This window comes from Buceros rhinoceros, unplaced genomic scaffold (assembly GCF_000710305.1).
Source record: "Buceros rhinoceros silvestris isolate BGI_N320 unplaced genomic scaffold, ASM71030v1 scaffold22504, whole genome shotgun sequence".
Taxonomy (NCBI): domain Eukaryota; kingdom Metazoa; phylum Chordata; class Aves; order Bucerotiformes; family Bucerotidae; genus Buceros; species Buceros rhinoceros.
In genome coordinates, this window is record NW_010407941.1 from 7,589 (window position 1) to 18,554 (window position 10,966).

A 10,966-nucleotide genomic window follows, 5' to 3' on the forward strand; every position below is an offset into this window, starting at 1 on the left:
CAGCAGGAAACGCAGGCTGGTGAGCAGACAGGCACGTCTCTCCTGCCCTTCATGGCCACTTGGGTGATGCTTATCAGTCGATTGTCAGCAGAGTCCCTCTGCTGCAGGAGAGTTGTATTCATGCGCCTACTTGCCTGCAGCCACCAGTGCTGCTCTGGAAGGTAAAAAATAATACCCTGTGCTTTGCCTGGCAATTACTCTGTTCTTCAGTATGGTGAGTCTTGGGTGAGTCTTGCTGCAGCTGGGACACTCCAAAACTCGTAGAATCTGTACTGTAGGAGTGCATCAGGTTAATCTGGATTTTCCCCAAGTTCAGCTTTCTGACTGGTTTTGGGCAAATACAAGATTTGCCACCTCGTAGTGGAGTCTGCTGTCAGCTGAGATGAATGGACATCGGTTCATGGCAGATGGGCCAAGGACATGTACAACTACCCTCCCCGCTCCCATCTCTAATCTCTTCCTCCATATTTGCTGCAATCACATTTGTCACTGGCTTGTGGTCCTCAGATCATTATTTCATTGCTCCTGATGTGATTAGAGAAAATATTTTGTTCCTGAAAGTCTTACTAGGAACATGAAAAGAGCAAGTCGCTCTGTCTACCTGCTGCAGTATCCTGCCTCTAATACCAAACTCCTGAAGCCGTGGAGGAAAGAATGAAGAACTCTTGTGGTGAACAGTTTGCCGGATTCTTTTTCTGGTACAGTGAGCTTTGGCATCACTGACACCTTGTAGCTGAGAGTGTCTTATATAAGAATGAATTATATTCAAGTCATTGAATATCCTCCCTCTCTCTTTACCAAGAGTCAACAGCAGTTTCCAGCTTTCCTTTGCTGCCACGTGGTCTAGAGTGTTCTTCTACAAACTTGTAATCTTGTTAATGCTGTAGTATCTCTGGTTAAGCCCCAAACGGTCTGTTTTTACTCAAATGATTTGCTGTTTGAAAACTCAGGCATCTCGTGGAGCTCTGTGGAACGTGTCTGCACGTTCTTTGTTTGTAGAGGCTTTGCTCGCAGAGCTGACTTTCCAGGGGCGCAAGGGTGGGATGACTCGCTAGCATATTTTCCCCTGTGCTAACAGTAAATCTGAGAGCTGCCAAGTCCGGGAGTACGTGGCGACAGTGAAGTCATCGGCTTGTGCAGTCAAAACCGAGCTGCGGGGTGCAGGTGCTCAGAGATGGATCCATTTGTGCATAAAGGAGTGAAATGTCTTAAAGGGTTTGGAGGGCATGCTGGAACCGGCGTGTATCGTGTAGGTAAGCAGCGCTGTTGGGAGAAGCATCACGCATCGAAGGAGCTTTGTTCTCCTTTAATGAAAAGTAGTTTTGCTCAGTTTTTTGTAAATACCCCCTCAGTTTCCTTGTAACAAGTGCCACCAGACTCTTTCTGGCAGATGTGGCTGAACTTTATTTAGCCAGTATGTGTGGTAACCTACTTCATTAAAATAATACTCCTTTTCGTATCGTCTTCAGATGGATGGAGGCTACATTTGAGGGAAGCAGGGCTGTTGGGAGAAGCATCACGCATCGAAGGAGCTTTGTTCTCCTTTAATGAAAAGTAGTTTTGCTCAGTTTTTTGTAAACACCCCCTCAGTTTCCTTGTAACAAGTGCCACCAGACTCTTTCTGGCAGATGTGGCTGAACTTTATTTAGCCAGTATGTGTGGTAACCTACTTCATTAAAATAATACTCCTTTTCGTATCGTCTTCAGATGGATGGAGGCTACATTTGATGGTGACACAGATCCTGTTTGATGACTTTTTCTTCTGCAAATACCTATTGAGGTGCATCCATTAAATAAAATTCAGAGAAGGCACCGGCTGTAGTTCTGCGGAGCATTCACATATAGCTGCTGCCAGCAAAAATTGTGTTGGACCAGCAGGCTGCGGGGCTTATTAATGCTGGAGACATGTGGCCTGGGAGGTGGGCACATGCACAGCCCAAGTCATGAGCCGTGATCTGGTCTCCCCAGAGACCTTTTATACCTCCAGGCAGAGCTGAGGTAGCAAAAGTGGAGCAGTGCAGCATAACAAGCAGCATAGCTGTCCGGGGGTGGTGTTGGTTGGAACAGTCAGTATTTCAAGGTGGCCAGATGGATGCTTTTTCTGGGTTCAGTAATTACATAACTATGGGAGGGGTCCTGGGACTGCGCAGGGGAAGGTTTTGATTATTCAGAACAAGTTTTCCCAGATCCTTTTAAGTGGAGTGAAAAAAACTGAGAGTTCTTGTTGTGATTATTTTTAAAATGCTTTGAAAATGCATGGCACAGAAGGCGTGTGGTGTGCTTGAACAGGGGGAAAAACACCCTGACAGCTCAGTAAATAAATACAGGAATGAGAGCAATCGAATCAGTGTTAAATGTGTGACTTCACAGCTGCAGCTGGGGAACGCTGTATCACATCCTCAGCAGAGCTAATGGTAGGACCTTTATCTTGCAGATCACCAAAAGATGTGCTACTCTGCGCTGGTGCTGGCAATGATGTTCTCCATGGGGGAGCCCCTGCCCTATCATCACTATGGTAAGAGCAGCTTATGCTTACGGCGTGGCAGGACAGCGAGCTGGTGGTGGGACACCTTGGGCATGCTGGCAGGCACAGGGAAGGGACCTTTCCTGGTGGCCATGGTGGGGACAGCTAGCGTGAGGGACAGCTAGGGGAAAGCCCAGCGCGAGCAGGGTCTGCTCTTTATCAAGAGAGCCTGACTGCTGAAATGCTCTGCTGAAATGCCAGATTTCCAGAGAGCAGCACAGTTCTGGGTTGGAGCAGTGGAGGACTGATGCTGTGCTGCAGAAGACGTGAATTTGCACGTAACTGTGACTAAGCAACGTTTTGTTTTACCTCTCCCTGTATGAAAACCCTGCACCTCTTCATTGCCGTGGAGATGTTCTGTCCGCCGATGAATCGAGAGCACGGATCGCGCCGTGAACACCCACTAAAGCTGTCAGCTGCATAACGTGGCCTCTTCCTGGTCTTCCTTCTAACGGGATGGTGCAGCCCTCTGTATTTCAAGCTGTTAGGGAAAGCAGAGATGATTAAGGGTATTGCAATAAGGAAGTGCAAAGGTGGTGCCAGATCTGCCTGTTTTATCCTCTGTCCTTTCATTCCAACTTCGGGCAGAAAGCCCTGCCTGCCTCTTCCCCAGGCCGTGTTGTGTTCCCTGTATTTGGGAAACTCTGGGCTCAGTTTTCCTAGAAATGCAGTAGAAGTTTTTATAAGCATCTCCTCAGCAGCTTCACCTAAACACCGCAGTAAACACGTAAAAGATTTAAGCTGGTGTGGTAGAGACTCTGGAATGAACCTTCACACCTCCTGCTTTTCTCTCCTTGTGTAACCCTGGCAATTATTTCCTGCAGGTGGACTTATTTGCATGAGCTCCCGAGCTTTCCTAATAGCTAAATTGAAAAATGGGTTATTACTAATGATCTGGATGATTACTTTTTTTAAATAGATGGATTAAACCAGTGGTCAGGAATACAAATCTCTTCCCGTCTGAAGCCTTCATTGGCAAGAGTGGTGCTGCAGCAGCAGCTAGAGCAGGATTTGGTGTGGTTTATTTACTCCAAAAAATTGCCAGTGGCAGACCAACTTTCAGCACTCCCCAGTGCTCTGAGCCACTTGTCTCTAGTCCACTTGCAGGGTGGTTAATTCCCTGCAGTCTGACACTGGCACTCCACTAATAGTTTTTAAGCGTAGAAGCATGGGAAGTGGCTTGCATGGTCCCTTGTTGCTTGGTTTATTTTCACTGTGCTGTCAATGCCCTCTTTCTCCTTGCACAGAACATCTCAACTCTCAGTTTGTGCAGTTCCTGCTGGATGTGATTGAGGATGGGCTGCCCTCGGACACCACTGACCAGCTGCCTGACTTATTTGTCAACGTCCTTCTGGCCTTCAATCTCCACATTCCAGGTTGGTTTGGTGCTGCTCTGCCTTGGCAGGATTTCAGTGGTCTGCAGTGAAGGCATGAAGAACGTGGAGGGAGAATCTCACTGGTTCTTGGTGGTGCTATGATAACCTTTCCGACTCCCCCAGCCTCTGGCAATACACAGTGTTTAAATATTGTGCAAAACCATAGAGGGAAAAACGGTCTGAGAGCCCACGTCCAACCAGCTGACCTCTGGGGCAGAGCAGCTCTAGAAGCCCAGCGGATTTCTCTCTGTACTTCCACACTGCCTGGATCAAAGCAGTTGCTGGGCTGCGCTTGCAGAATGTGAGTGGGATTAACGCATAGGCACAGCCGATTTGGGAGTGAAAATGCTTCAGCGGGCTTTTCTCGGTACCAGTCTAGGAAAAAAGTCCTTTGCCTTCTGTATGTCATGACAAACCTGCTTACCCGGCCGCACCTCTTGAAGCTCCTTCAATGCCCATGTGTTGGTCCAGGCTCATCAGTGTTGGCCTGAGCTGCGCTGTCTCCTGATTGCCCTCATTCTCTGTCCTCCCTCCCCTGATGAGCTCCATGACAGAGACACCACGTCTGGTCCCTAGAGAAAGGCATTTGCCCCCTCACTGCCTGTGAGTTTTGGAGTCTGTTGTTGGAATATTGGAGAGTAGTTCTGGACCCTGCTAAAAGAGACCGCTCCTTAACCCAAAGTCTCCTGTCGGTCCGGTTGTCTTTAATTACTTCCTCTTGTTCTGCTTTGTGGCTTTGTCCTTGGCTTCATGGAGAGAGGGGAGGATAAAGCACCAAGGACATGTCCAGTAATTTACCTGTTATTCTGAGTTGCACTTCATTAAAATTGGTGGGAAGGTTGCTCATTTCACCTGAAAGTTGACTGCGCCGAGGCTGATGAAGTCTATCTCTGCTGCTTGCATTCATTCCCCCTCTCACACCTACCCATACGCCTCCTGGCTGTGGTAGCTGGGCGGTAGTGCATGCCAGGCAGCGTGGCTCTGGGGGATTACTGCCCACCTGGGCTGCACCGAGAGCAGTGACTTCCCCTCTGTTGCTAAGAACATGTTAATGATTTTCAGGTTGCTTATTAGTGGATCTATTATTTTATTCTTCTGTCCGCAAGGTTCATCTGTCATACAGTTCAGTGGTGCAGCAGAGTTCAGAAACTCTCCTGAAAGCGTGTTATATTGATGTCCTTCAATATAAAGGATCCTAAAGCACTTGGCAGCCTGTAAAATACTACAGGGTTGCCAACCCTGTGCCACAGAAATAGCCACCCTGTGCTGTTTGGATGCTTCTGAGTGTGCACACACACACATGACATCTGCCAGGGTAAATGTCGTTTAGTTACCACAGATCACCCCCAGAGAGGCGAGGGGACACTTCCTCGAGGAAGTCTGCAGCCCCTACCCTTGCACAGCCTGGTGCCGAGTGCTGGGAAGAACTTTTCTCTTTTGGCATGCTCCCAGGACTTGGCTGTCCATTTTTTGAGAGCTTGCAAGGCCGTGAATTCCAGCGGGGCACTGCTGACGTGAAGTAAGAAGATACAAGAGAGCGGAGCCCTTGGCTTCAGAGGGTTGTAAGCAGAGGTGACGTTCGGCAACATAAAGGTGTTTCACTATTTGGCCGGCAGGACTGGAGCCCACTGGAGTGTGAATCAGATGCATGTAGAGTACAAATGTGCTTCATGCGCTGTTTCCAGATTTATCTCACTTTCCCTCTCCTTGCCCAACCCCTCTCTGTGGGGCTGAAACTTTTCGTAGTCCTAACAGACTCTGGTTCACCACTCCCCAGGGCGCTGATGTGAAATAGGAGTCCTCCACTATTGGGTTTTTTTTGTTATTGTGGCCTTCAGGAAACAAAGGGTTGTGCTGAACAGGTTTCTTCCTTAGTTCCAGAACACAGTGTGATCATGACTACAATCAGCAAGCACTCGAATGTCAAGACTTTCACAGAAAAGCTGCTACTGCTGCTGAACAGGGGAGGTGAGTGCTTGTGGCACTGTTACATGCCTGGCAGGGGGAGCAGCTAACGGTGGCCCAGGGAGACAGGGGTGGGAGGTGTCAGGGATGAGGAGCTGTCTGCTCAGGCAGGACTGCTGCTTCCTGGTGAGCTTGTGAGGGCGACAGGAGCTGCACAAAGAATAAAGTGATGCTGATGGCACCTAGGAGGAGCAGAGAGGCCTCTGGGCTGCTGTTTCCGTGTGCTTCTCGGTCAGATCAGCCCCATTTGCAGCGTGGCTGGCTGCAGCGTAGACAAGCTCTCCTCTGAGAGGAAAGCTTGGTGCTGGGACACTTCTGTCCTTGGACAGACCGGACTCCATCAGCGCTGGCACACAAAGCTCAGCCTGTGCTGGCAATCATCTACCCCTGGAGAGGGATCCAGAGGGAGGCCTTGCCTTCTGAAATGCTGCTTAGAGTGGAACTCCCCATTTCAGAATCACCGGCAGAGGGTCAGCTTTGTGTCTGCTCCAAGCAGAGAGTGAAACCCACTGTACGAGCAGAGCTTTTATGAGGCAGATTGCTAGAAAGCAGGAGATCTCCACAGGAGGAGTGGTGCCAGGAATTTCTGCCTGTGCCACATGCCACTATTGTGCTTTCTAATACCTTCTGGAGCACAGGGGCTTTGCTGACTGAGATTTGTTTTGCTGATTTGCTAGTAAATAACTCATCCTGTGAGCTTGTGGCTCATCTTACTCTGGCTTCAGTTCTCTCTGGGGTTGCAAATCACTGTCCCCGCACTATATCAGCTTGAGGGCAGCCAGCATCTCGGCGCTCTTCTGTCTAGCCTTTGTTTAGCCCTTTCCCTGCCAGATTCCCTGCAGGGATCACCTTACTGCAGGGGGCTGAGGGAAGAGAGAAGGGGGGCCACCACCCTAATGAAGATGCTTGTCTTTTGCCCGCTTTCCTGACAACTGCTGGGTGGAGGGGGTGGTGCTGAAGTGTCCCAGAGCCCCTCCTGGGGTCTGCAGGGACATGTTGTGGAAGAGAACAGGATGTGGTGGTTCATTTAAACTTGGAAGTGTTTCTTTACTTGCCTCTGGGACGGTACTAGCCTGGTCTCTGTGGTGAAAGCTCGTTTCTGGTACTGGCTCTGATGGGCTTTTCAGAGGGGTCGTTGGACTAGACAATAAGCCAGGGAGAAAATGAGCGATAGCTGTTGTGCAAAAAGGGGAGGCACGGAGAGGTGATGTGCTAATGAGCTCCCACCTGGGGTGGTAGGCGAAACATAAACAGTGATTAATGCTAATACTGATGAGTTTGACCTCTGCTTGGCACCCTGCAGAGCTGCCACCCTGATGACGCAGCTTAGCGCAAGGCACTAAGGTCTGCCACCACCAAAGCTAGCCACAGGCAGGGAGCAGCCCGCCCAGGCCAGGGCAGCCTCCTCTCCAGAGCCAGGGGGCTCAGAAGGGGGGATGTGCACGAAAAAAAAAGGCGGGGGCCAGCCGGCCCAGGCCGGGGCAGCCTCCTCTCCAGAGCCAGTGGGCTCTGACGGTGGGATGTGCACTGAAGATGGAGAAGGGGCACAACAGCGAGCGTGTGGCTTAGCACAGTCTCTCTGCCTCCCCCAGATGATCCAGTTTGTATCTTCAAGCATCAGCCTCAGCCACCGCACTCAGTGCTGAAGTTCCTGCAGGACATCTTTGCCAGCAAGGATACAGCCAGCATCTTCTACCACACGGACATGATGGTCCTGATAGACATCCTGGTGCGGCAGATCGCTGACCTCTCCCCAGGAGACAAGGTGCTCACAGTAACCCCTAGGCACTGGAGAAGGGAGTACAGTCCCAAACCAACAGTGTTTCTTCTGGCCCTCCATGGGGCCTGATGGTCCATTCCAGAGTGGAGTCCTGGGGTGGGCATGACATTTCTGGGTGCTCAGACCAACCTTGGGGGACAAGGAGGGAGAGGGGATTTATCCTGCCTGGCACACAGCAGTAGAGAGGCGTGTCTGAAGAAAGATCTGCCAGGCTTCTGGTAGTCTCCACCCTTCTCTCCAGGGATCTTTGGGAACAGGGACCTTCTGTGAGTAGTAGAAGCAGGAGGGATCTCTCTTGGTATTGCAAGAGGCAGGGGATGTGCACGTGTGCAAGAGCAGGGGTGAAAGCAGCACTGGGATGCTGCGGGAGAGGCAGAGTTTTCCATGGCTATTCATGAGCCTTAAGGAAAAGCAGGTGCCTCTGGAGTCGCTCTCTGGCTGGTGGTGCAGCAGCAGCTGTTCCTGAGCTCATGCTGTAATGGAGGCTGTCGTGCTTGTTTATCTCACTTTGAATCTCTCATTGTGCTCTGTGTTTTGTCTCTCCTCCCTCCTGGCAGCTGAGGATGGAGTATCTGTCTCTGATGCACGCCATCATCCGCTCCACGCCCTATCTGCAGCACCAGCACCGCCTCTCCGACCTGCAGGGCATCCTGCAGCGCATCCTGGGGGAGGAGGAGGAGGGCCAGCAGTGCCAGATGGACAAACTGATCATCTTGGAGATTTATAAGGAGTTCCCAGAAATCTCTCCCGGTACCAGCTAACTGCCCCTCAGTTTGGACTGGAGTGTTGAACCACTTGGATCGACCATGTCTCTTGTTGACACTTTCTCCCCATTCCCTTCCAGTACAGCTCATACCTTACACCCCTCCATGTGAGGCCGAAGTTGGGACAGCATTCACCGACAGCAGCGGCAGGAAGGGCATGGGGTGCCCCCAGGGCCTGGCGCTCGGGGGAGGTCGGAGCAGGGTGGGCGCTGGCACGTGATTTGCCTGCAAGACTGGGCAGCAGGTACGCCGGCGGCTGGTGTTGGTGGGAAGGGCAGAGAGCTCTGGGGGACTTAGCAGCCCAGGGTGGGGGGGTGTTGAGCCGCGCTGGTGTCCCGAGGTCTCAAGAGAAAGGCCTTTGCCTTAGAGTATCACTTCTTTCCCATGTGCATCTCCCTCCCTGCCGTGACCAAGTGGAGTCCGCTAGTGCTTGGAAGAAGCTTTTGTAACATCTGTTTTGTTTTCTGCTGTTAGTGCCAATGTGCTGCAGCCCTGCCAAGGGGAGGTAGCTCGCTCGCTGTCTAACGCCTCGTCTAGTGAGCCTTTCACTCCCTCCTGGCCCTCAGCTTTGCCTCTGGGTAGCAGCCCACCTAGGGTCATAGAGGTCTTACCCCAGCAGCTGCTTTTCTCAATCTGCTTTGTATAGTGACGTTTAAATCTGAATTTATTGCACATTGTGGCAGCCTAGAAGTAATGACCACGTGGGTTACGCTGCCCTTCGTAAGCCTTTGGCCCGGACACAGCGCACAGACGTGTCCTGCCAAGTGAAAGCTGCCGCTTGCCACCTCACCGCGTTGCCCCGGGGCCCCGAGCAGAGGGGCTGCGTGTGGGCAGGCGCGCTCTGTTCGTGAAGCGTGTGCATCTCTTGCCTTGAGCTTCATCGTAGCTCTGCCTCGCTGCCCTCCCTCTCCACGCGGCAGCGCTCAGAGGCAGCGTGAGCCTGGTGTCCAGTAGCTGTTCGTGACTATGCACGAGTGTGGGGAATCCTTATTTATGTTTCCTCTAGGTTTCTAGCAAATGGGATTAACCTGTTTCCCTGTTACTGATAGTCACACACACTAATGTGGGTCTCTTAGATATTCGTGTGCGCAGTCTGGTCACTCCCCGACCCAGCTCTCCCTTTGCAGTATCCAGTGTAGGAGCTATTGGAAAGCGGAACTGGAAATACTGGGCACTGTATTTTTTTTTTTTTTTTTGCTTGAGGCAATGTCATGAGCTCTGCTCTGCAGGCCTGGACTCTGGGCACTGGGGCAGTGGCGCTCAGCAGTGTTGGCCTGGCAGCCAAGGGGGGCGAGGACCTCCTGAAGTCAGCCTGGGAATGCCCAAGCTTAATAACCACCCTCATAGAGAAACCTATTTTTCCCCTGTAAAAATGTATTTTCTTAAACACTAAGTGTAACATGCAGAGGAATAAAAATGTCTTAAACTGGACTTCCGTGAACGTAGCTCTGCCTGCCAAGTCCTGTCGTGGGGGACTGAGGCGTTGGGGGTGGCTCGGTGCCTGCTGCCCACTAAGGCAGAGCTGGGGGTGCTGGTCTTCAGGGGGGAGCAATGCAGCAGTTTCCCCACGCTCAGCTTCTTGCGCGGAGTGTTCTGACCACGCCACTGGCAGACAGGGAGTGCTGGCGGGCAGCAGCTCTTGCCAGGGCCACAGCCACTGCCCCTGGGGGCCTGCCCAGCCCGGCGGCTCTGGGTTAAGGGGTTGGCAGAGCTGGACCAGCAGTTCACTTCCCACAAGGGACACACAGGCATGGGAGCCAGCCAGGCAGTGGGCTGTAGCTCTTGTAGTGTCACAGAAGTGACCCTACCCCTGACCCAGGGGTGTCCCTGCTCCTCCCCGAAGCACGCCTGGGGAGGGGCCAGGCTGTGCCAAGAAACGGGGCCAGGGCTGTGTCCCAGCTCCTGTCTCTCTGGCCAGTGCCTGCCAGGTGCCTGGGCTTGTGGCCTTGCAGTGTGTCAAGCTGCACGCCCAGGATATGGGAGGGCTGTCAGCACTCAGGGGTGCCACCCCCGCGGTGCCTTTCCTCTCTGTGCCCCTTGCTCTGGGCAGCATATGGTTGTGCATCGCCTGAGGTAACCTCAGCTTGCCTCTGTGTGCTGCCTGGGCTTCTCGGCGTACGCCCTGCTGCAGCGGTGGGGTGTTCCTCTGGCACTTGCCCTCAGTGACGCAGCCCGGGCTCTGCTGTGCTAGGCTGCGGCAAGCCCAGAGGCCAGCAGAAGCCCAGAAGCGGGCAGGACCCATGGCTCTGCTAGCCAGGAGCACAGCCTGGGCCCAGCCTTTTGAGGGGGGCTGGCAGACCCCTGGCTGGGCTGAGCCTGAAGAAGCAGAGCCAGCAGCTCCCTTCAGCGTCCCTGAGCCACTGATGTCCCTGGGGACTAGTCACCCCTGTCCCAGCTGCACGGGGAGTGTCATCCCTCCTGCACCAGCACCGTGCCGTCACCGCTGGCAGGGCTGGGGGCAGCCTGCCGTGGGGTGTCCCGCGGGAGGTCTGTGCCCACTGCCCAGGAAAGGCCTTCGCACATCGTGGGGGATCAAACCGCAGCCTGTAAACTCATT

General features: G+C 52.6%; 1 protein-coding gene across 1 annotated transcript in view; it reads left to right on the top strand.

Annotated features, from left to right (window-relative positions):
* NCKIPSD (NCK interacting protein with SH3 domain) overlaps positions 1-8,406 on the top strand; it is a 14,742-nt gene extending 6,336 nt beyond the window's left edge. Inside the window, exons 4-8 of the mRNA XM_010134706.1 lie at positions 2,435-2,515; positions 3,772-3,900; positions 5,776-5,868; positions 7,458-7,630; positions 8,203-8,406. Of these exons, the coding sequence (XP_010133008.1) occupies positions 2,435-2,515; positions 3,772-3,900; positions 5,776-5,868; positions 7,458-7,630; positions 8,203-8,406 (680 nt within the window). The remainder of the gene's footprint in view (positions 1-2,434; positions 2,516-3,771; positions 3,901-5,775; positions 5,869-7,457; positions 7,631-8,202) is intronic.
* Positions 8,407-10,966: the final 2,560 nt, after the last annotated feature.